Source organism: Malaclemys terrapin, chromosome 9 (assembly GCF_027887155.1).
Source record: "Malaclemys terrapin pileata isolate rMalTer1 chromosome 9, rMalTer1.hap1, whole genome shotgun sequence".
Classification (NCBI taxonomy): domain Eukaryota; kingdom Metazoa; phylum Chordata; order Testudines; family Emydidae; genus Malaclemys; species Malaclemys terrapin.
The window spans coordinates 2,208,068-2,233,525 of NC_071513.1; the positions used below are offsets into that span (position 1 = coordinate 2,208,068).

General features: G+C 44.8%; 1 protein-coding gene across 6 annotated transcripts in view; it reads left to right on the top strand.

Moving 5' to 3' along the window:
• Positions 1–25,458, top strand: part of PLS3 (plastin 3) — an 84,551-nt gene that overhangs the window by 54,721 nt on the left and 4,372 nt on the right. For 5 of the 6 annotated variants that reach the window (XM_054039318.1, XM_054039320.1, XM_054039314.1 and 2 more), the window contains 11 exons: positions 9,842–10,005; positions 14,429–14,558; positions 15,154–15,286; positions 16,675–16,756; positions 17,465–17,630; positions 20,021–20,163; positions 22,528–22,623; positions 23,164–23,359; positions 24,107–24,185; positions 24,700–24,814; positions 25,170–25,303. In XM_054039318.1, the coding sequence (XP_053895293.1) occupies positions 9,842–10,005; positions 14,429–14,558; positions 15,154–15,286; positions 16,675–16,756; positions 17,465–17,630; positions 20,021–20,163; positions 22,528–22,623; positions 23,164–23,359; positions 24,107–24,185; positions 24,700–24,814; positions 25,170–25,303 (1,438 nt within the window). Of the gene's footprint in view, positions 1–9,841; positions 10,006–13,625; positions 13,649–14,428; positions 14,559–15,153; positions 15,287–16,674; positions 16,757–17,464; positions 17,631–20,020; positions 20,164–22,527; positions 22,624–23,163; positions 23,360–24,106; positions 24,186–24,699; positions 24,815–25,169; positions 25,304–25,458 lie in introns of those variants that run through there. The other variant, XM_054039319.1, reaches the window with a different exon arrangement.

Genomic DNA, 25,458 nt, shown 5'->3' on the forward strand with positions numbered 1-25,458 from the left:
GAAGTGTTTTTTTTACCCACGAAAGCTTATGCCCAAATAAATCTGTTAGTCTTTAAGGTGCCACCGGACTCCTTGTTGTCCCTCAGTAGATTCCTTTGATTCCTTCTTCTCTCTCTTCTAACCATCTTGTCTGCATAACAACTGGGCAGTCTTGTTTAACAATGGAAAAGCCTGAAGCCATCTGAAATGTTTTGACTGTCATGGGGTTTTTTTTGCCTCAGGATTTATGACTTGTTTTCTGGGAATCTTTCTTCGGTTTCTTTAACAAGTGTGAAAGTATGTAACTCTGTTTCCAAAGAAATCGTCTTCTCACTATGGCGAGTCCAGCTACGATCCTTGGACAATTGAGCTCCTGGGGTTTTTAGACTGTGTGTGTGTGCGCGCACGCAGGCCGGGCAGGAATTCCATGGAGTGATTAATAAGTAAGTCACACCGGGGTTTTGATACTTGACTTTATTAGCATCCTACCAATGAAGTGAAACTACATTCTGTCAGAACCACTTTGATTACAGCATCTAGCAAATCGCTGTTCCATTTCAGTGGACTTCCATTTATAGTGCTGGTGAGACTAGCCGGGGATGGGCTCACCTGAGCTGAGGTGGGTTTTTGGTAGCCTCTTTTTCTTAAGAGCTCCTGGGTGCAGTATTGAACAAACATAACATCTGGCACTCTTCGCTTTTCCAACCTCTCTCTCTCATTGCATTGGTAACTCGCAGCAGCTTCTTATGTGCTAGGCTGTGAACGCATGTTTTCATGTGTGGCTATCTTAACTTCCCAAACCAGCAGCTGTCAGTGCTCCTTTCCAAGGCAGAAGGAGCATTGGTGGTCACCCTGTTCTCCGTCACTGTTTGTTTTTCTTAAGCCTGGTCTACTCTTGAAAATTAGGTCAGCATCATTACATCGCTCCGGGGTGTGCAAAATCCAAACCTGTAGCAGCCTAGTGAAGCTGACCTAAGTCCCGGTGTAGATAGCAGTAGGCTGAGGGAAGAATTCTTCCATCGATGACCTATGCCAGCAGGCGAATCTCTCCTGTCAGCATAGGCAGTGTCTACACTGAGGCACTACACCGGCGCAGCTGTGCTGCTGTCGCGTTTTAAGTGTAGCCAATCCCTTAGCTTCAGTTCTGCTGGAGTGTGTCCGAGATCTCTCCTTGCCATAAAGAAATCCAGGAAGGAGAATCACCTGTGAAAGGTTCTCTAAGAACTGGGCAGGTGGTGGTTACTCTGGTTAACTGGCTTCATCCAGAATTAAAAGGACTTGCGCCCTGGCCAGCTTCACTATGCAGAACTGTTCCTGCCATCTCCTTTCTCTTCAGCATCTGAGGGATGCATGCATGCCGTCTGCAAAGCCAGCGTGGAGGGCGTGCTCCACCTCAGACTCTGCTGCACAACGGAGGAGAGAGGGAGGAGATGCCTTCCAGAAGCTGCACAGCAGGCAGAGGAGAGCTGGGGTTTGTTTGGAATGTGAAAACGAAATGGAGGTTGCTGCCGCGTGGACAAGCAGCCCGACAAAAACAGGGGCTGTCGTTGGGGGTGGGGTGGGAGGATGGAAGTGAATGGCAGCTTTGAAAGGGACCAGTGGCTGAAAGTGCAACCTTTAAAATGGCCCCTGATTGGTGTGCTTGTAATGCAATAGCTTATGGAAATAACCTTGACTTGGGCTGCTGAAAGGTGGTGCCCTGACTGGCTGTGTCCAGATTTTGAGTGATGCACAGCGCTTGGGGCTTGCTCCAAATCTCAAATAAGGACAGTCTCATCGTAATGTCGGGTTCTTTATCGATCTGTAGCATTTCCCCCCCAAGGAGATGGGTATAGAACAAAATCTGTTCAACTTCTTTTCTCCTGATTTCGTGTACTTCTATACCGGTGATGGCCTCCGGCTTGGAAACACCAAGGATTTAACATTTGTCATTTACTTCAGAGCAAGCAAAAAGTGTTGGCAAGGCAATAAAAAATGCTCCAGAAAGTTAACTTAAAGCAAATAAAAAGAGGATTTGTGATCCTGAAGGAGTTTGTCACGCCAGGAGCACATGTCCTTAAAAGGAAATGTGTGGGTTACTTTCCCCTCTTGCATCCTGTTATTTAAGCTATTTTAAGTTTTTGTCTGGAGGAAGCTGAGCCAGAACTGAAGTGGCTTTGATTTTTTTGCTTGTGGTTTTGTTGCGCCACCTGCATATGGGCAGAGCCTGATGCCATATATCATTGCAGTGACCTTTTAGTGGGTCCAGCATGCTGGCGTGGGTACGTCCTTCAGGAGAAATAGGAAACTTCGGATGAGCTGTAGTTTCCTTTCCATCAAAGTGTAATGATCACAGTCTGTAGTTTGCCTGTTAGAACGATTTCATATTTGCTTCCTTGGAGTCTTGGCTCTTCTGGTGGCCAAGTGTTGGTTCTGGAACAGGCTTTCTCGCTTGGGACCTTCAGCCAGTGAATAACTTTTTTTTTTTTTTTTTTTTAAAACTACTTTACTCCACTAATAATGAGCTGATGTCAAGACAACCTCCTATCTTAAGTCTGGCCAAATAGTAGAGAATGCAGCAGATAGCATGCAGTGCATTTGTGGAGATGGTGTACGGTGGCCTACTAGAACTTGCCAGCACACAATAAGGACCCTTGTAAACAAGTCTTGAATCCTATGTGCTGTTGTAATCTTGAAAATCTCTGATACACTAGTTCTGGCACTGTGCGGAGTAAGCCTCTGGAAGAGTAAATGTCCCTTGGTTCAGGGGCTAGAGCTCTTTGTCTTTTTATGGGAGTTACTTTCATTGGGTCACCACAAGGACCTGCTGAAATCTGAAGGGAGAAGGTTACGTCTCCAGACCATATAAATTAAGGCTGTGTATCTGTGTGCGCTCTCTCTCTCATATTAAGGTTGCTAGACTGTATAGACCAGGGGTGGGCAAACTTTTTGGCCCGAGGGTCACATTGGGGTTGCAAAACTGGATGGAGGGCCAGGTAGGGAAGGCTCTGCCTGGCCTCCGCCCCCTCCCACTTCCTGCCCCCTGACTGCCCCCTCCAGAACCCCCAACCCATCCAGCCCCCCTTCTTCTTGTCCCCCTAACTGCCCCCTCCTGGGACTTCCCGCCCTTAACCGCCCCCTGGGACCCCATCCCCTATCCAACCCCCCCTGTTCCTCATCCCTGCCCCCCCCTGAACCTCCGCCCCATTCAACTGCCCGCTGTCCCCTGACTGCCCCCCAGGGCCCCCGCCCCTTATACAACTCCCCGCCCTGGCCCACTTACCACGCTGAGCAGAGCAGGATGTCTGGCTGCTGCGCCAGCCGGAGCCAGACACGCTGCAGCTCTGCTCGGCAGGAGCCCAGAGCGCTGTGCAGGAGAGGGGACAGCAGGGGAGGGGCCGGGGGTGAGCCTCCCGGGCCAGGAGCTCGGGGGCCGGGCAGGACGGTCCCGCGGGCCGTAGTTTGCCCACCCCTGGTATAGCCCATACTAATATGCATCTCCATTCTGCTTATCCGTTCCCCTTCTCAAACTCTCTTCTGCCCATATCTCCACTCTCGCTTTTCTCCAGAACAGGCATTCTGTATACCGTTGGATTGCTTGAATCGCGTTGTAACTAAATGTGAAACTTCACCTAGTACACAGGAGCTTACAATTCGCTCTGAGCAATGGTGACCATGCCGATAAGGTAATAGGCCCCTTCCATGACAAGGTAAATCGTAGACTTGTTGCTTTCTATCACAAAGATGGTCTGTGGCTTTGCCCTGCCCAGTAAAGACGTAGTAACTTTCTATAACTGATCTTTAAGGTGTTTAAGGTCCAGTCTGCAGGATTACTCTCAACAGTTTTTCTAAGTGCTTGGGTGCTTCTCAGTTATTCAGACTGATGCTATCCGGGCATTCCTGGGTTCTGCTCTGACTGCATTAAAACGGTTTAAATTCTGGGACAGTGTATCATCAGACTTTAAAAACCTAAATCCATTGCTCTGTTGCCAAGGAGTTAAGGCTGAAAATGCAAGTCTCTGTGTATTGTAAACCCTGTGCTGTGCGGCCTGGTGGCTTGCAGCTGAGGCAAGCAGAAGAACTATTTAAGTTGTAAATCCCAATTGTAAAGCAGCTGGGACACTGATCTCCTTATAAAACAAGGCACAATGGCCACACCCTAATGCAGAGTGTTAAAATATAAGGGTTTTTTTTTGTGGTGTTTTTCCCCCAGGTTTTTGATCAGAATAGTAACTCTTGCAAGCAGGTGATCCTGGCGTATCATTGTAACTGCAACCAAACTCAACAGAGCTGGGAAAAGATTTAAATAACGTTAACGTAAGCTAAAAAGGGACTGTGGGGCTTGTTTACATGGTGCGTTAGCCCACATGAGTGGGGTGCAAATTTTAGTCCACCCCAAATGTGATGTGCACTAACCGGCCCGCGTGGACCCTGCTGGGTGTGCACTACAAGTTGCCTGGTGTGCGTTAATGGGTACTGTTTGACATGGGACTTGTTAGTGCGCACCAGTAGGGTCCACACATGCCAGTTAGTGCACAACATGCTGATGCCACCTAGAGTTTATGCTCCCCTCGTGCGGACCCAGGTGCTGCCTGGACACGCCCGCAGTGTTATCGGCGTTATGATGGTATACGTGTTACGCTCCGTGGTTGTGTGTTACTAGTCAGTGTGTAAAAGGGCTGAGGATGTGAGACAAGGGGTAAAACTTCGAAAAGGGCCCAAATCCTATTTTCGCAAGTGACCGAGGGACTTAGGCTCCTCAGTCCTCCTCCCCCCTCCCCCGCAGGGAAAGGCTCTGGTGGGGGGATGCAGCAGGGAAAAGCAGAGCCTTTTCGCCACTGACTCCCTCTGTTAGAGCCCTTCCCCTCTGCAGTGAAAGGCTACAGCAGCCTTTCCCCACAGCCTGCCTTCTGCCAGAGCCTTTCCCCGGCAGGTGTAACTACGCACGGCTGTGCGGACGCAGCATGTAGCTACGTGTACACTACACGCTGCCGCCGGTGGTGTGTGGTAGTGTCGATGGAGCCCGGGCGAGTCTATACAGCAATTAAACACCCACGTCTGTATCCGCTGACTCACGTTCGTGGAGCTCAGGCGGTTGGGGCTGTTTAATTGCAGTGTCGACATTTGGGCCCGGGCTCTGGGGCCCTTCCCTCTCGTGGGGTCTCAGAGCTTGGATTCCAGCCCGAGCCCAAACGGCTACGCTGCAGTTTTACTGCCCCTGAGCCGGAGTCAGCTGAGACAGGCCAGCCGTGGGTATGTGATTGTAGTGTCTAAGTGTCTAGCGGTGGTCTGTCTGCTTGCAGGCTAAGGAGGAATTCTTGGTCAATTCATCATCCATTTTTTCCATAAGTGTTCTGAGAACCTGATTAAGAGCATGTGCCATTGGGTTCCTTTGAAATGTCCAGCCATTCAGGATATGGTTGGGGATATAAATAATTTTTTTCCAATAAACAAATATTTGATTATTTTGGAGTAATTTTTGATCTGCAAGAAATCCCAGAGTAAATGATTATCAGAAGCATGAGAAATTTGGTTTAGTGATTAGCTTAAATTGTGATATAATCAGCTGAAATGTCTCTGTTAAGGGACTAGCTTAAAGTAGCATTGTATGTCTGTGATCTTTGCCTTTGGGGTAGAGTTGGTGAGCTTTAGAATAAATCGTTTGCCAAGAGATGGTGAACCAGGCATGACAACTGAAGTTCTATATTATCTGTCTGCATCAAGTCGGCCTTTTGTTTTTCTTATAAGGCTGTCCCATCATTCTGAAATAAAAGAAGCTTCTATCTCTCTCGCTCTCTCCCCCTCCCACTCCACCTCTGTGCCTTTCACTGGAGAGCGAGCTGTCATTTAGTGAAAATGTCTTCTGTAATAAAGCACTTATGAGGGCAGAGCTTTCCCGTCTGTTTTTAAAGGTAACTCTAATTTCATCTGAAAGCACCTGAAAGGATGTGGAAAGCACTTTGTATAGACTGGATGGAATTTCAAATGAGCAAACCAGGGCTTTAGAAACAAACTAGCTAAAATTGCAAGTCCCTCTTGTGACCAGTCCTTACTTACGGTATGTCCTCTAATTGTGGAAATGGTGGTTTCTCTTCTGTTCTGCAAGAAATACAGGGGGAAACGTTGTGAACCCGCAGCTGGTGACATTCCTGGAGTGGTCTGTACCTTTAGGGGAGAGGAGAATTTGCTGGACCTCTGACATAGGCCTGAAGTCCAAATAATGCCCGCTGGCATTAAAGGCTTTCTCCTCTGTGATGCAGGGTGGGGATCCAAAGCAGCTGGCCAGCCCTGAAGGTTGGCTGGCCTCTTTCCTGAGCTCTAGGGTTGGGGACTTTGCAAGTAAAACTTCCTCACTATCTTCCAGCCAGCTTCCCATCGTGTGAAATCCCATTCGTCACCTGTCCCGGGACACCTCTGGATAAACACAGATGTGCTGTAGGCAAACCTGGGTTGCAAATATTTTTTTATATACAAGTTTGAGGTGTCAGAAATGAAAATAAATGAGGAATAGAAATAAAAATCACAACTGCCCTCCTGTCTTGGCTAAAGTATGTATTTAAAGCTGCAAGTAGGCAGCTTTGGGCATACTTGGTTATTTCCTTTGTAGACAATGGTTGGCAGTCATGACTTGGACAAATGTTAGCTTAAGATTCAGCAGAACTCTGCACAAGTGTCTCTGGGCTGCTCTGACTTATTTGGCACAAGTGCAGAAGGTTCTGGTGGGTCATTATGAACCCAAGATTTAGCGCTGATTTGCAGAGGTATTTGGGGTGAAATTGAAGGACCTCTTAAGGCCAGAGCTGGCCCTCTGCACAGGAGTGAATTGCCTCCTTCATGCATTGGGCATTTTCATTGGCTTCTAGGCAGTGAAAGGATCTACATTAAGGAGCTAGTCTGTGCTAAAATGAGACATTTTAATGAAAGACGCTGTGATTTATCTCCAGGGGAAATAGCTTGCTGATGACATCTCACTGCTGTGCTTAATAAAGCTTGCTTTGTAAGCTTATATTTTTGGAATAAAGTTCTAAAATTGAAGGCCAGACAGCAGTGTTTTTCACTAAAATTACTCCTTGGTCAAATCACGTTGTATTTTGTCAGCATTACTGGAAGTGCTGCAGTTGTGTATAGGATTTTAATCTTTTTAGTAATTCACGTTGGAATACTTTTGATTGTATTACATTTTAAGGAAGAATTTAGGAGTGACTATAGGGTTGTACTATGGTATCTTGGACACCTGCCATTAAACCATTTACATTTCATTTTCTTGTGAACTTACTTTAAAATACCACATGGAGCTGGGAAACGGAGCCGGTTGGGGTCGGGTCAAATGAGGGGTTTCTTTACTAGAACACTTGCTAGGCAAGATCTAATCAGGCTTACAGCACTGTTGTTAAATTAACTAAAATTTAGATAATTAATCAGACTTTTCAATAATTTTAATGTGCTGTTGTTTTTTCTTTGTTTAAAGGTGGTTGTGTTAGATCAGTAAAGACTGACCTTGATTATTATTTTTTTGGCTGGGTCTTAGATTAATGCAGGATTAGTTCTGAGTGGTTCTGTTTGTTGCCACAATCCAGTAGAGCCTGCAACAACCTGGCATCTGAACGTGCTCTAGTGACAGACATTGCTTCTGGGGCAGGCTGTTTAAATTCTGCGCTCTCGTAGGAAGGCGCCTGTGTTGTGACTAGAACGCACATTTGGTCAAAGCACTGATCTCTTCCCGGAGAGGGTACGAGGAGTGAAGACTAGGGTGCGCTTGTTGATCTTAAGGCATAAGAACTTACATGGGTGACTCCCACAGATGCATTTGGCTGAATCCAGCTGAAAATACCTCCACACTGATTTATACCTGCCTCTGGAGATTTCCATTACTTGCATCTGAAGAAGTGAGGTTCTTACCCACGAAAGCTTATGCTCCCAATACTTCTGTTAGTCTCTAAGGTGCCACAGGACCCTCTGTTGCTTTTTTCTGAAAATACCTGTGGCTGCCGGAGCTGCGAGGAGCTGTGGTCTCTGTTTTCTGCAGCAGACCAGCTCTCTGGGGGAGGCAGGCTTGGCAGTACTCAGCTGATGTGACTGGTGGCTGTAACTGCAGCGCTGTGGAGGGAAAAGAATGAAAGACGAAGGCCCTAATGCCTGTCCTGGGGGAGGGGAGGAGGGAAAGAGAGATAGAGGCAGTTGCTTCACTTTCAAACAAGAGCAGCTGCTGTATCTAGGGGACTAGCCGGTCTCGGCCATTTTCTCTGGGACCAAGGCCCTTTGTTATTTCAGAGACTGCTTGTGGCTGTTAAGTGAATCTTTTGCTACTGAGCAGGCCAGTGGACAGCACTGGAGAGGGAAGTCCTTCCTTCCAACTCCTAATTCCACATGGGCAGCAGCTTGGCTTCTATACGGGCCTGGTCTAAGTGCTATCCAGGGTGTCACTGGTGAAGTGGCCCCATCCCCTAGGAACTGGATTAACCTCTCTCCCCCGCACCTTGCGTTGTTGTAGGGCACAGTCTGTTAGCGACGCGGGGCCGCTGTTGGCCTCAGCAGTTAGCCCATGAAGGCACTGTACTCTCGACGCTGCGTTCTTCCAAACTGGTTCCAAAGAGAACCAGTGCACAACGAGGAAGAATGGTGGGTGAGTCAGGAGGTGGCACTCTTCGCTCTGCCAGTGAACCAACACCCCTCAGGGCTGGTGGAGGAGGAGCAGTCTTCCAGATGAGACCTGTAGGGGGCACTAGACCCAGCACCTTTGGTAAATTATGTTCTGCTGATCCAAGCTACTCTTAAGATTTCTGTGGGATGCAGGATAATTGTTTCTTGTCCCTGAACTGTTGTGTAGTGTGTTGGTGTTAGTTCTGACCTGCAACGCCACATATGCCTGTATTTCAGTGGCAGGGAAAACATTTGCTACATGGCATTGTGTGACTGTAAAATAGTGGGGATCCACTTGTATGAAAGGCAATAGATAAACTGAAAATCTTGTCCCTTGTCTCAGTCTCCTCCTCCTTACCCAAGTAGGTGCTTACTTAAGCCTATTACTAAGTATCCAGTGGCGCTATAACTTGATAGCTGATTATCAAACCAAACGTCATGGCATAGCGCTCTTTGGCAGCTCACAGTAAATGTTACCAAAGTGATTAATCGGTTCTGTATTTGATTTTTTTTTTTTTTAAACATCTTTAGATTCAGAAAGCATGGGATCTTACACCAATAATTTAAACTAGAGGGGGGTGTTTAGGATGTGTATTCTTACTCAGACAATATATTAAAATGAGTCTTATACAAGACGTGGGTGCTGGTACTACAAAGACTTATGCAATACAAAACCTTGTGCAAGTGAGCAACCCCCTTCAAATCGAGTCTGACCTCAGCTGGCTTACGTGCAGCATGTAAAATCAAGCCCGCTAGTTTGTGCAGGATCAGTGCCTCACTGCCTGTGCTTGCCTGCTAAATTTAAAGCCCATGCATTGAATGCAGGACCTCCAAGGCCCAGGTTTGACCCTGGTCACGCACGGAATCAGGCGTCTCACAAAAAACGATGATGTTGTGCCAGCTTGCTCATGTCAGCGTGGGCAACTTTTCTTTAGTTCCCTCTGTTTAATTCACATTCTTGGTGAATCCAGTTTACAGTTAGGAACAGCCGGTTTGTCTGATGCAGGTAGATTTGGATCTAAAATGAGTAGACTACTTAGGATATTTATCTCATGTTCAGTATCATCGCATCTCTGTGCCTTACAGAAATGACAAAACAAATGGGCAGACCCATTTTACGTTTCAGTAGAGCATGTTGGGGGATTTGGGGTTAATTTATTTTGGTGACAGCGGGGATGTATTTCCAGAAGGATTAACTTGTTTCTACAATTCTCTCCTTTTTTCTCCCCCCGATTATGTAAAGATCTCAACAGCAATGGATTCATTTGTGATTATGAGCTGCATGAACTCTTCAAGGAAGCTAATCTGCCTCTCCCAGGATACAAAGTGAGAGAGATCATTCAGAATCTTATGATTGACAGTGACAAGAACAAGGATGGGAAGATTAGCTTTGAAGAATTTGTGTTTGTAAGTATATTTCTCCATTTCCCTGCAATTGAGCTAACCGTGTTTTTGCTGTAGGGTTTTGTGACAAGGACACAGTCTGAACTGCTTTAGATGAAGTCTAATAATAATGGGTGTAACTTCTCATTCCATTCACCCAGATCACAGACTGTCTACTTTGTATTAGGGCTTGATATTTTTTTTTTAAGACAGTTTGAAGTCAATGCTTAGTGCTTCTAGAAACATTGTCTGATAGGCCCAGCCTTTCCTACCAAAGTACTGGCCTTCCCCAGGGGAAAAAGCAGGGTTACTTTTGAAGGAATGGAGCAGAAAATGTCTCACAACTTTCCCAGTATGAAATCTGTCTGCCTTAGAGAGGCTGAAGGTCGTTCCTTTCTAGGGTGACTTGGCGTTTTCTGAGTAGAGGGAAAGGTTCTTTCACTTATCAAACCTCAGAAGATATTGACTTGATCTTTCCAAACGCTTTTTAGGTCCCCAACCCAAACCAGGATTGATGTGATGGGATCTATGCACTCATGCCACTTCGCATCTTGCTAAGCCCTAGTCTCCACTAGAAAACTAGGTCAACATAACTACGTTGGTCGGGGTGCGGAAAATCCACACCTCTACATGTCGGAGTTAAGCCGACCTATGTCCCCGTGTAGACTGCAGTGAGTTAACAGAGGAATTCTTCCATCAACCTAGCCACTGTCTCTCGGGGAGGTGGATTACCTACGCCAGTGGGATAATTTTAAGTGTAGATAAGCCTTAAGTCCTGTCCTACTTCCTGGATCGTGGCTAGTTAATGCTTGGTTCCCCAGACTAGTGGAGCAGAAGGAAAGGAAAGTTTCTTACCTCTCGAGTGCATGTGACTACAAATCACTTGAGAATCTTCTGTTTGTTACAAATGAGGGTGGGAGGCAGGTTTATAAGGTACACTTAGTGATTAGTTCTAGGTGCTGGTCTGATTGATTTAACTTTCACCATTGGCCTGCTTTTCCCTTCTGAGGAGGAGGATCTGGAAGACAAATCTAGAAGCTGGCCTTTGACTCTAAAAAGGGATCAGAAAAAGTGAATTATTTCTGGCAAAGGCTTTCTCTGAAAGACTGTACCCTCTTTACACTCTGACGGTGATGTGACAGCAATGCCACAGAATGTGTGGGGTGAGAAGGACAGCTGTTTCTATGTGCAAAACTTCTCTTGATTTCTTTTAACTTAGCTTCAACTTTTTGTTTCTCAGTTATTTTCAGACCCTCTGAACTCTTGAGTTCGGAGCAGAATAGTAAGTGGGAGTTCATTTGCAGTTTGTGAGCACTTGCATGTTGGGTGCATGTTTCAAATGCCAGTTTGCACTGGTTCATAATTCTAACTTGCACTAGAACACAGTTTAAAAGAGTTTCATCCACATAAGTGAAGTGTTTAATAATTTTGTATGTTAATAATATGAAGATCTCCTACCAGCAACTAACCTCTGTGGGAAGACCATCAGATCTAGCACAATTCTGCTTATGAAGTTTATTTATAAAAGTGGAGAAAGAGGGCATGTTACAGTTTCAGTATAATTACTTGGAGAAAAAATATGAAGGAGGAGAAAGACTTATTTGAGGTTGACCAAGATTTCATTGCCAAAAAGTGGTCTTAAAATGAAGGGTTGGCTAGCCTTGTTCCTTTGAATGACTCCAACAGTAGGGTACTGGAGCAGCTCCTTGATTGGTCATGGAAAATAAAATAAAAGCACCTAGGTAACTTATTAAAATGAAAGTAATTCATCTAGTGAGCAGCTTGTTACTTTGCAAAGTGGTCGTAGTAAACCTGCCATCTGACGTGCAGTGCTTCTAAAAGGGTCCATTTGAATAGTCCAACAAATCGTTCACTGTGCCAGGCTGCACGTTTCCAAATTTGTAATCAAAAGATCTGTGGCACAAACTCACTCCATCCCCTGTGGAGGCTGGATCCTCTGGTCCAGCCAAGCTGTCTCTGGTGCAGGAGCGATGGGGGGAGAGGCGATGTTGCTGAATGCCACCTTTGTGCTACCCCATCCTGGTGGCAGCAGGGGCTGATTCAGTTTGGTATCTAATGCTGTGCTGACTGGCCATGTCTCTGGCGCAGAGGGCTTTAAGGAGTAGGGAATGGGGACAAAGCTAGCTACAGTCACTCTGCTACTGGGGGCTTCCCTCTGCTGCCCGGTTAAGACAGGCTTACAGGCGTGTTCTGCAACCAGAGCTGCAGATAAAGAAAACATTGAAAAATATATTGGGCCACTAGAGAAATTCTTAGTCCTGCCCATGCCAAAGGATCCCACTACAAGCTGTACCAGAAGAAGGGGGATTGCTGAGACCGGTAAGGAACAGCGATGTTCTAGAGGGAGGGAGGGATAGCTCAGTGGTTTGAGCATTGGCCTGCTGAACCCAGGGTTGTGAGTTCAGGGATCTGGGGCAAAAATCTGTCAGGGACGGTTCTTGGTCCTGCTGTGAAGGCAGGGGGCTGGACTCGATGACCTTTCAAGGTCTCTTCCAGTTCTAGGAGATGGGATATCTCCATATCAAAAAATAGTGAGCACTGGGGGCAGGAAGGAGCTTGAGCACCAGACACTGAAATCTGAGATGGTAACTGAGAGCCCTACCCGAGCCTTGCCCCTGAGCACCCTGGGAGTCTGTCTGACACCTACACAGTATTGACAGCCTTTCAGTGACGGGTGTAGGCGCCCCTTGCTGAAGACAGAAGTCAGTCCCTTCAGGAGGGTCGAAGTCGATTGAGAATGGTTGGGTAGAGATGTTCTGACATGCACTTTCTTCCTTTTCTCCTCTCCCCAACCTCACCAAGAGTCCCAGGCCTGAGGGCTTTTAGAAAGATACTCCATACCCAGCGTTCTTCTGAGATTCTGACATTACCCCAGTTCTCCTGGACTTGCATTCAGTGTGCCCACAAATGCTGCCTTTGGAATTCTGAAATGCTTGGCAAGGCTGCCGAGAGCTGCACAGGAGAGTAGACATTAGATTTAAGCCAAAATACTGGATGGGTTTGAAATCCTGACAGGAGACTGGCCTGCTGCCCTCTTGGTTAATCTCTGTTGCCCATCATAAGGCCCCCTTGAAGTAGTAGCTTTGAGTTAGCCAGGATATGGCAGACTAGCTACGGTGTGTGACTAACGCTACTGCTCCAGCTTGGTGTGTGGAATTGTGCCATGCTGGGAACAAGGTCTGATTGTTACAAGAAATGGGGGCTTATCTTCAGCTCGTCAGTGCCAAAACTGTGCCTTTTACACACGAGAAGCAGAAGGTGCAGTATTACTGCTGAGGCAGAGGGGGAAATGTGTGTACCTGGGAACTGTGTAAAGAGGAAAAGGAAATACGAGAAGACACCATGCATCTTTAATACACCAGGGAAAGGGGCAAAGTCGTCCTGCATGGAGAGCGTTCCTCTGTGGAGCAGAAGCTGGAGTTTAGAGCGCTTGGGTGCTTTTCCAGGAGGATGTGCCAGCTGGGAAGCTTTCAGTAAGAGTGCAGAAAAACTGGATGATTGTCAAAACCCCAAGAGGATGGCTGAGTCTCACTTAGGCAGATATTTCATGGAAGATACAAGGTGTGAGGCAAGACTGTTGCAAGCCCACGTGGAGGAGCAGATAGGACTGGGGCTCAGCAGGGACTAGCACGAGGAGAGCAAAATGGTGAGCTCTTGGAGGTGTGGACAACTGATTGGGTTACGATAGTTCTAGGCAGAGGTAACCTCTGAGATGATGGTGATTTCTTGATGTGAATTAGTTTTTCTTTCCTAATAATTAGCTCAATAGACAGTACATTAATATCTGCAAAGAAATCCCAGCATGAGATTTTCCATGCTGAAGATTCTCTCTTAACCTCAAACATCAAGAGCGTGTACTGATTTGATCTGTTGAAAAGTTTGTTACCTAGCAATAGCCTAATATGGTAGGACAGTCACGGCTGCAGTCCATCTTAGAGCTGTATTATTTCACACTTGCTCAGATTTGCTTTAAAGAACTCAGATTTTTGTTTTCTGTGGGATGTGGACAACGTCACATCTGTATGAACTAAAGACACATCCACATGAGCTGTCCTGCTTACACAAACCGGTTAAAATTGTGCAACAGCTTTCTGAATTGTTTTGCTCACATGGAGAATGCATGTGTACTTGCTGTCAGACTGCAGAGTTTTGAGCTCTTCTGGTGGCCTCTTGAAACCGAACTAAAATAATAAATGTATGTAAGTTACTGGCTTCTTAAGGCTTCCATTTGTGTAGGTGTTTGTACTACTTGATTTGATTCAATCTCATGGAACCACATTGTTTCCCCCCATAGTAAATTTAAATCCAGCATTATTTTGCTAGACCAGTCTTATGTTTACTGATTATATTACAAAGTTTGTTTAACCACGTGTTTTCCAGTTTATAAAAATGAATGTTTGTCTAAACAAAACTTTTTGAACTGTAGATTTTCCAAGAACTGAAAAGCAGTGAGATTGCTAAGACTTTCAGAAAAGCCATCAACAGAAAAGAGGGAATTTGTGCTATTGGTGGAACGTCCGAGCTCTCCAGTGAAGGAACACAACATTCTTATTCAGGTATTTCTCTGACATTCGAGTGCTTTCTTGAGTAAACAAACCAAACCCTAGAACTAGCAAGTTTAGTGAACTGGCAGAAAACAAGCTCATATGTTTGTTTGTTTTCCCCCCTGAATAGTCAGATTGAAAGACGAGCAAGACTAAATATCAAGTGATGCTACGTTAGCTCTGTTTAAGTCGAGTGGTTAAGTATGTCCACATTCCTGTTTTAGATTTGTCCTGTTAGCAATTTCAGTTTGCTGATCTAGTCGTCGTGCATTTGACTATAGCCAGCTCAGTGAGTGACTTGTACTTCGAAAACTCCTCTACTACGACAGAGGATAAAAAGCTGTGAATTTGACTTTTATGACCAATCAGTGCTTCATTTGTAATGATAGAGGTGCCGGGGCTCAAGTTGTTTTTTTTACATTGATAATGGATGCAGCAACCCAAAGGTGACGGGGCTATGAACTGCCAAGCCCCCGGCAAGCTCTGGCACAAATTAGGCCCTGTGACCCATCAAATGAAAATGGAGTGCAGTAATGACAGTGCACTGTTCAATTGTATGCTCTGCTGTAAAAAGCCTGCGTTTGCTTTACGATTGCACTCGTTTTAGAGGAAGAAAAATATGCCTTTGTAAACTGGATAAACAAAGCCTTGGAAAATGATCCCGACTGCAGGCATGTTATTCCAATGAATCCAAATACAGACGACCTGTTCAAAGCTGTTGGAGATGGGATTGTACTATGGTAAGTCATAAGTCTCTTTCCTACAGAAGTCCTGTCATTGGGACTTGGCTCTTCAGTCCAGGCTGATTTTCTGCCCCGGTATGTTTGGATAGAATACTTTGCCCATATACAAAGGGGTATGTAGTCACTGCAGACTTTCGCTTTTGCTTTGACGCCAGCTTTTGATGATGTGGGGGAAACTGGAGCTATCTATTGTCTGTCGACTCTGACTTCTCTTTGGGTTTGAAATGTAGTTTACCTCTCCCTGCTTCCCCTCAGAGGCTTGGATATTGTATTAGTAACATTTAGCTTGGCACACTCATCTCGTTACACACAGTGACTTTGGAAAAGTCTGTCCTACAAAATCCCAGCTACATTCATAGATGCACAGAAATGTGTGACAGTGACCAGTGGGGGCATGTTCTGACATCAGTCCAGTTTCCTTACTTACCTGTATCTCGAATCACTATCATGTCCCTTGTTGGAAGCCTCAACAGAGGCTAAGGATGAATGTGTCTAGCAATAGGAGCTCTGAATACCTGATCTACTTCCCATTGACTCTAATGGTAGCTGGATTAGGCTCTAGGTCTAGGACTAAGGTGGGGAAACTTGCTCTGATGTTCACTGCAAAATTTGGAGTCTACTCTCCAGGGCCATCAAACAGCCTACATTTTTACTCTGTAGAAATGGCTTTTAGATTTAAAAGCAAAGTGGAATGGTATTCCAGTGGCACTGTAGCAAAAGGCTGAAGATCTATTGTAGGTTAGGCATTGCCTTTTTTCACTTTGATGATGTCTTTACCTGCCTTGTTTTGACACCTGCCCCTCTGTGATATAGAAATAGGACTAAGTGGGGAACAATTTATAATGTAAAGCAAAAAGTCTGCTTCGATTCATCGTGCCAGCTGATGCCTGAAGCATTGCTCTACAGACTGACTAGTGGAAAAACCCATTCTGAGCCTTTTGTGAATTCACTTCACATGCCATCTCTTCCGAATGTGTGCACTGTCTGGGTTTTTATTTTGGAATTCATGTTTAATATTAGCAAGGTGTCTCCCTTCTAAGTATGCTGAACCACATAACGTGGTTAAATTGGAAGAAAACAAATCTTCACTCTAGACTGTACAGCAGAACAATGGGTCTTCACTCGTTTGCTGACGGTATTGTGAATAATTCATGTGTTTTTACTCAAGCAACTGAGCTAGTTCCGTGATGGTTGTTACTGTGTTGAAAGTTTCATCAGGCTTAACTATAAATTACAAACACATTCCTGATGTCACAAATCTAAACCTTTTATTTAAACAACTGAGGACAAAGTAATCAAATCTCACTATTATTCTGCTTATTTGCAACAACTTGTGTTAGGATTAAATGCTTAATGGTGTTCTGAATATTTTTGTCTTTTGTCAGTAAAATGATCAATCTTTCTGTTCCGGATACAATTGACGAAAGAGCAATCAACAAGAAAAAACTCACACCATTTATAGTTCAGGTATGGTATAAAAAGACTTTCATTATCTCTGACAAAGATTGAAATCATGCAGGGCTTGCGAGGGGAGCTGAATACAGCGACCCATGGAATTAATTCATGACTCTGGTCCAGAGCAGACATCAGTTTTAATTGTATTTAATAATTTAAAGGAATCTCTGTACTGTGCATTAAATGGGTAATGTTCTGTAAATATTCATACGGGCAAGAGGAATGATGTAATGCTAAAAGCTGCTAAGGGTCCCCTTCACAGGCTTTATTCAAACTGAAATACTGTAGCTATCTACGTACCTCTAGGTTTATGCTGCTATTATCAGAAGGGCGGCTCATAGGGGTGCATGAATGTTTGTATTAGAATACACAACATAGTAAATTGATACATGTTGAATACACAAATTATGTACCTGTGTGTACACACACTATTTTAATGAACACTTTGATTTTCCAGTCTTAATCTTGTTGATGCCACTAGATTTGACTCAGAGGCTGAAACTAAAAACCAGACACTGAAATTAAACCCTTGGGTCTAATTCAATTCTTATTAATTCAGTCCTTCGATGAGAATGCCTTTAAAAAACTCCCTTGGAGTCTAATGCAGCTGTAGTTACTATAAAACTGCAAGGTTTCTTCTACTAAAAGCAGGGAAGTCCCCAGGCTGTGCGCACTGAACAAAAGGCAGCGCGACCTCTCATTGAGTTGTCTTGTTTACAGGAAAACTTGAACTTGGCATTGAATTCCGCCTCCGCCATTGGGTGTCATGTTGTCAATATTGGAGCCGAGGACTTGAGGGAAGGGAAACCACATCTGGTGCTGGGGCTTCTCTGGCAGATTATTAAGATTGGCTTGTTCGCCGACATCGAACTCAGCAGAAATGAAGGTAGCAACAAACTGTCAATGATTGTTTATCCTTAGTCAAGCCTAACCTTAGGGTTGGACCAGATAGTAGGTGTGAATTGGGATGGCGGTGGGGTGTAATAGGTTGCTTATATAAGACACAGCCCCTGGTCACCCTGCCTAAACTGTCTCACATTACTGTCCTGTGGGGAGGGGGAATATATGAATGAGACTTGAAATTACTCATTTCAGCGGCATTGCTCAGCCTGAGGGACATTGCCTTTCAGCTGTGGGTCCTTCATGCCACATTCTTCTCATCCAGCCAATCTACTCTTCATTTTTCTTCCCCTTCTCTGCAAAGGGACTTCTCTTACTGATCATTTTGATCAGTGGTCAGCAACCTTTCAGAAGTGGTGTGCCGAGTCTTCATTTATTCACTCTAATCTAAGGTTTCGCGTGCCAGTAATACATTCTGAGGTTTTAGAAGGTCTCTCTCTCTCTCTCTCTAAGTCTATAATATAGAACTAAACTATTGTTGTATGTAAAGTAAATAAGGTTTTTAAAATGTTTAAGAAGCTTCATTTAAAATTAAATTAAAATGCAGAGCCCCCCACACGGGTGGCCAGGACCCGGGCAGTGTGAGTGCCACTGAAAATCTGCTCGCATGCTGCCTTTGGCATACATGCCATAGGTTGCCTAGCCCTGATTTTGATTGTGAAGAAACTGCTTTGGGTTCTCAGATTGAGATGTCCTGAACCCTCCCAGCACTTTATGGAGTTGGCTTGAATAGGCTGGATGGCACGCGCTGGTAGTGTGGCTGCATTTCAATGGTAGCAATAGCGACAAGGTTTTCTTGCCATGGGCCCACCTTGAGCTAAAGCTTGAGCACGTGTTCTGTGAGCAATGATAACTTCTGACTGGGAATGGGGGAACCGCTAAATGTCCATAGACCATTAATTGGATGTATTTCTATCTGCAAGTAGATGTTCTCAAATCACAGGGCATCCTTGTGTGATGCTTAGAGCTGGTCAAAAAGCATACCTTCTTTTCTCAGATTTTTTGTAACTAAAATTTTCTGGGTTTTTGACAGAAACCTCCCAAAACTGTTTCTTGCTCGCGCTCTCTCTCTCTCTCTCTCTCTCTCTCTCTCTCTCTCTCTTTTTTTTTAAACCAAATGGAAATTTTCACAGAACATTTTTTTGACAAGATTAAATGAAAAATATTCAACCAGGTCTATTAGTGTCCAGGGTGCATCACCTGAGTATCGATGCTAATGTTCTCTCTGCTCTAAAACTCCAGGCATCAAAGAACAAGTACATTAACTCTCTCCTTCGTTATGTCTTGATGCACCTCTCTGGTTGTTGAAGTTTGTTACAAGATAGATCTTGCTTACTGAATATGTAGCCAGCTGACTAAAATAAAAGGTGTAATCTTTAAACCATAATCTTGAAACTGGCTTGGATGTTAAATCAAGCAAAATGTCTGGCCGCCTAGTGGTTAGGGCACCTGGACTTTTGACATGATCAGCTCTTCTGAATGAGGCAGAATTGGACCGAGGCAGAACTTGGATGGGGGCCTCCTGCCTGCAGGCAGTGGTGTTAGTGATTCGGCGAGTGGCATTCTCTTGGTAGAGCTCGAAATGCTGACCCTTAGGGAGAGACTTCAGAAGATGTTTGGATCACAAATAACTGCACGTTGGCCATTTCCCATCTTCAACCACCTAAATTCCCCTGGCACCTTTCGGTAGGGTAGCTTAGCTTTCCTTTCCCTTGTCAGTGACCATGGAGTGATGCTGCAGGATGCCTGCCACACGTAGCTGCTAAGTGATCCCACCAGTCAACAAGCTCTGGGATCTTTGTGGACTAACCGTGCCGCACAAAGACTTGGGTGTGACTTTGGTTTCCTTTTTTATTACATTTTCCCTTCCCCCATCGCTACCAATGTAAGTAACATTTGGGTATAGAATTTCCAAATCTGCTCCCTAACACCCATCAGCAGTGGACTTACAGCAGTGGTGTATTTGTAGTTGTAGTCATTTATCAGAAAAACAGATGTGAAATCGCTTACACACTGATATTTAAACCGGAAGGGCATGTCCCAAATAAACCAGTTACATTGCCTCAACCTGCAGGGTTGTAACTGGAGCTGATCAACAAATGTAAGTATTTTCAGGAGTGGGGGAGGGGGAAATCCTTCCAGAAACATGTTATATGGAATATTATGATTTTTTAAAAAATTATTTTTATTGGAAAAACCAAGGTATGTTGGCAGAATCAGAAATTATTAGAGGGAAAAACTTTGATATGGTCAGTCATTTTTTTGTCCAAATTTCTTGGGTGAAATTTTTTTCAGCCAGCTCGAACTGCAACTTAGAAGAAGGCCTCTTTTTAAAGCAAGACTGTCCTGTATTTATGCATGTCTGTTTGCCTCTAGCTTTGGCTGCCTTACTTCGTGATGGTGAGACTTTGGAGGACCTTATGAAACTGTCCCCAGAAGAGCTGCTTCTAAGATGGGCAAACTTCCATTTGGAAAACGCAGGGTGGCAGAAAATCAATAACTTCAGCTCCGACATCAAGGTAATTGGAGCGTTGCTTCTGTGAGGAGCGGCCAGATGCATCTGAGCCAGGTTGCTGGGGTGAAGTGTGTGTGTGTGTGTGTGTGTGTGTGTGTGTGAGAGAGAGCACGATTTGTGCAGTACTTCTCTCCTGAATTCTTACATAAATCGTTAACCAGTTAGGCCCTGATCCTGCAAACACACACTTGCTTTTAACTTCCCTGCCCTGAGTCTGATTTCAATGGGACTCTCAGGTTGGTGAAGTGGAGCACCTGTTAGTGTTTGCAGGATCCAGGCCTGCTTTACTTCAATAGAAGAGCCGACGCTGTCCTCGTACGGTAGAGAAATGACGACTAGCGTACTCGGGGGTTCTGCCCTTGAATCCTCTCTGCTTGGTACTGATTATCCAGCCATAAAACCGAGTCTGGTGCGTCTTTGTTGTTTATGGATGCCTTCATCTTCAAAAGCTGCAGATACCAGTTCAAAAGCCCTTAAGGGTTTTTACTGCACCAGCGGGGAAGCAGTACATAGCTAGGACGCTTTCATGTGGTTAAAAGGCACATTCTCGAGACTGTTCTCTTTCAGAAGCTGTTTTCAAGGGTCCGTAGGAAGCACTGGACTAGAACTCATCCAAAAACATGGGGAAATATTTCACGAAATGTTTTGCCCAGTTCTGCAGTGGAGAGCTTGTTAATTGTATGGAAATGCTAACTCTTGTGAGCAAATACTGATACTTTACCTGAGATGGCACTGCAGAGAAATCTAGTCCTGTAGTTGTCACAGGGGACCTGCTGAAATGGGTGGTAGGTGGGAGAAGACGTGTCTCCTAGAGGGCCTTAACCCTGATGCCAATGGCTCTACCATTTTTGCCGACCAAGGCGCGCAAAAAAAAAAAAAGCCACCTGGACTGCGCCGCCCCAGGAGTGGATGGAATGCTGCCCCTTAGCATGTGCCGCCCCAGGCACGTGCTTCCTCCGCGGGTGCCTGGAGCTGGCGCTGCTTACTCCCAGCTAGCAGCCCTCCTGGGTGTGACTTCTTGTGCACTTTCTACAGCAAGGGCTCCAAACATGCCTGAAATCCAGTGACATGCCTATGGTTTGGGGGGTTAGAAGCATGAGATTTATGTGACTTTTACACTATTTTAAACTTTCTTCTGCCTAAAGGGAGCTTCCTTTGGTGCAGGGAGTCAATCAACGCCTAAGGCTGGCTGGCTGGGGGTGCAGAGAATGTTGCAGAAACTTTCAATTCCCCCTCCCCTCCCTCCATTTTCAAAATTAGGGCTGGTCCACACTAACCCCTCACTACGAACTAAGATACTAAGCTGAAGTCGAAGTATCTTAGTTCGAACTTACCGCGAGTCCACACGCGGCAGGCTCCCCCGGCGACTCCGCGTACTCCTCTCACGTCGACGGCGAGCACTTCCGGGATCGATTTATCTCATCTAGACAAGACGTGATAAATTGATCCCAGAAGATCGATTGCTTACCGCCAGACCCGGAGGTAAGTATAGACGTACCCTTAGAAAAACTCCACCAAGAGCTCTGTCCAGATGGCTCTGCTCAGTGCAGGCTCCCAGCTCGTAGGATCTCATGGGACACTTCATGGTCCCAGTAAGGGAAAGTGTTTTAGTTCTTGTTTTTTCTCAAAAAAACAAGCTCAGGCCTGTATCCCCCCCTGCTTCTCACTAGACAAAAGGTTTGTACTCCCAAATCATCTCCGGAATGGCTAAAACCTTGATGTGAATACACAAAACTCGTATCTTGTCTTGGGATCTGCCTTAAGAGAAAACCCAAAACCCTGCATTGTGTAAATGTGATGCAACAAGAAAAACCTGCAGGCTCCATGTATTCAAAATATCAACAACACTGTCTTCTCTTTACTGGTTTCCTTTAGCAATGTTGTAGCCCTACAGAATGATCCCTTTCTGATTTGAGGTGGGGAGCATGTGCATATACGCCTGACAAATTATATAGTAATTGGCATCAGGAGTATGAAGCTACTCTAGAGGTCAATATATATGGGCTGCCTACTGGATCTCTTGTTTAAGACTAGGACGTCCAACTTGCATTTTTTGGCAGATTGTGGTGGTGTAAAATATTCAATACTGACCAGTTATTTTGACCGTTTAAGTGCTGGTTTATGGCTCTAACACTGGCTTAACGTTTCTAACTTTGTTCTTCTTTCCTCTCATGCCTCTGGGATTTCTGCTGTGGTGCTCTTTCCCTCTTTGCTTTCTTGTCTGTCAAGCTCATTGACTTCAGTAATTCAGTCAAGGTACAGACACTAATCGTATTCAGTGACTTGATTCAGACGAGTCTGTGACGTAATGTTCGTGTGTGTTCAGCACCATGTGGGAGAGCTGAATATGCCACTTAATCCATTTCAGGATTCGAGAGCCTATTTCCATCTCCTCCACCAAATTGCACCAAAGGGGCAGAAAGAAGGAGAGACGCAGATTGATATTAACATGTCTGGTTTCAATGTAAGTACTCAGTAAGTCTGTCTGGTTTTTTCCCTTGCCCTTACACTGTAAAACTGAAAGCTGGGTATAGACTTTGCAGTCTGCTTATGGCCTCTTGATCACCTGGTGATCAGTGGGCAAACAGAGACCGACACATTTCTGGCATACAGTTAAATGAGGATGTGTTTAGACCTGGGCATTAAGAGCAGTGCAACAATTGGAGTAAGCCAAATGTCTGAGGATTCAGTCGCCTTTATGCCTGGTGATATATTCGTGAGCATGCTGAATCACAAGTTCTAATTATAATTCTACTCTAAAGCTTGAGAGTGGAACTTTCGAACAAAGCAGGTAGATGATGACCAGTGCATCCATAATGCTATGGCTTATTACTACAATATTTCTTCATTGCTTTGTTTTTATTCAGTCTGGTTAGTAAATGCCCCATGCCGCCTGAAAGCAGGCGGACTTGTGTATTCAGTCCAGCAAAGGCAGTGGTCAGGAAGAAGTTGAGTGACCTCCTCAGAGTCTGCTGGTTATTTATGCTTCTGTCACCCCCCACAGGAGAAGGATGACTTGAAGAGAGCAGAATACATGCTTCAGCAGGCAGACAGACTGGGCTGCAGACAGTTTGTTACCCCTGCCGATGTTGTCAGTGGTAATCCCAAACTGAATTTAGCCTTTGTTGCAAATTTGTTCAACAAGTATCCGGCGCTTACCAAGCCGGAAAATCAGGACATCGATTGGACGCTACTGGAAGGTAATAAAATGTCTCTCCTATCATGATGTTTGAAGGAAAAATACCTGATGGAAATGTTTTGTACCACAAAAGGCTTTTAGCATTCTGATGAGCCAGGAGGCTTTTAAGAGTGGCAGTATCGAAAGATTCAGCACTGTAGTATTTCATTTTCAGCGATGCTGTTTACCAATGGATTTTAGATGAGGCATGTGCATGTGACCAACTCTTCTTGCATATTGGCACAGGGGTCAGATACCAGGCTCTGCAATGAAGTTTGAACGTAGTCATATATAGTGTGCTTTAACAAGACTGCCCAACCCCCACGACCATACTGAGAGGCTGGGAAGGGTTACCTGAGACACTGAGACGATGCTTTCAGAGGCATCACTGAAAGTACTGGGCTGCCAGGTTCTCAGCCATTTATTATTAATGCTAAATTCACTGCTGCGTATTCTCACCTGGGATATTGCACCTCTTACAGGTGGTGCATACGTCATAGTCCATTGTATTGACCCGAAACTCCTTAACTTCCCAAACCCTAGTTCGATCTTTCAGCATTGAGAAAAGATGTCCAGGTAGCTGCCCTACAAGTGGGTCCTTTATGAATCGTTATGGAGGCAACTGTTTTTCAACCTTAAAAATAAGCTGCCCGGTGCAGAACTTCCTGTCAGGGCCGGTGGGATGCTCCATGTCCCGAAGGCAGATTTCTCTCCAGATTGGTGAGAGGCAGCCGTGCCAGCATTATAACGTCTGTCCCCTTTAACGTAGGAGAGACACGTGAAGAAAGGACCTTCCGTAACTGGATGAACTCTCTCGGTGTGAATCCACACGTAAACCATCTGTATGGGTAGGTCTTCTGCATCTTTCTTCCACTAGAGCAGTTGGCTTTTAATCGAATGCAACTTCAGTTCTTAATCGACCAAAAAAGAAACCTTACATTTAAATGAAGTAAAATAGGTATTTGAACCTGTTCAGATCTTTGATTGTGTTTAATGATATGTTAGGGCACCTAGAGCCTTGGATAGGTGTCTTTTTTTCTTCTTTTTCTTTTTCTTTCTTTTTTTTTTTTTTTTTTAAATTAAAACTACCTAAAACAGGTGCTCCTTGGTAAAACCGCAAGCCTAGTGACTATATCAGCTGCTAGTCGGTCTGGAGATGCACTGGAATCTAGATTTGCCATATGATAACCCGGGTTTATCTCCCCATGTCAGAAGGCGGGAGAAGTTTGAAATTTTACTCTGGGGTGGTTGTTTGCTTCTTTTTTGCACTGTTGTAACATAATTAGTCATAACGTTAAATGTAAAGTCAAGGTATGCTTCACTCTCAGAACACCAGGACTAACTAATGCTAATCCATCCTAGTGACCTGCAAGATGCACTAGTAATATTACAACTATACGAAAAGATCAAAGTTCCTGTTGACTGGAATAAGGTTAACAAGCCACCGTACCCCAAGCTTGGTGCAAACATGAAGAAGGTGAGAACTTTAAGTTACTGTAAGAACAATAAGTCTGTGTTCGAAATGTAAGATTTGGAAGCCTTGTTATAGGTACAGGTCTGTCGCATCTTACGCTGGGGTTCCGTTCCGCAGTCAGCGCCTAAAGCAAAAATCGCATATAGTCAAAATTACATTGAGTGTAATGGTGGGCGGAATCGCCCGCACTACAGGCACAGTATTAAAATTGTGATTTTTCTTTTTTTGGTTTGTTTTTGCCAACCACGTAAAGCTGAAATTGTGCATGTTAAATGCGCGTAAGATGCGACAGACCTGTGCATTTCTCATTTTTTCCGTTCTTGTACATATATATATATATTTTTCCCTGTGTGTGTAGCTCGAAAACTGTAACTATGCAGTGGATTTGGGAAAGCATCCGGCCAAATTCTCTCTGGTGGGCATTGGTGGACAGGACCTGAATGATGGAAACCAAACACTGACACTAGCTTTAGTCTGGCAGCTGATGAGGAGGTACAAAGCTTGGTTAAAATATCTAAACTTTGTGAATGCAGCATTTGAGTGTAACATAGTATATCCCATGCTCATGACTTTCTCCCTGTCCCTCTGTGGGTGAAACCACAGATGGAGATCTGACAAAATACTTCTAGAGGTCAGAACTTTTTTTT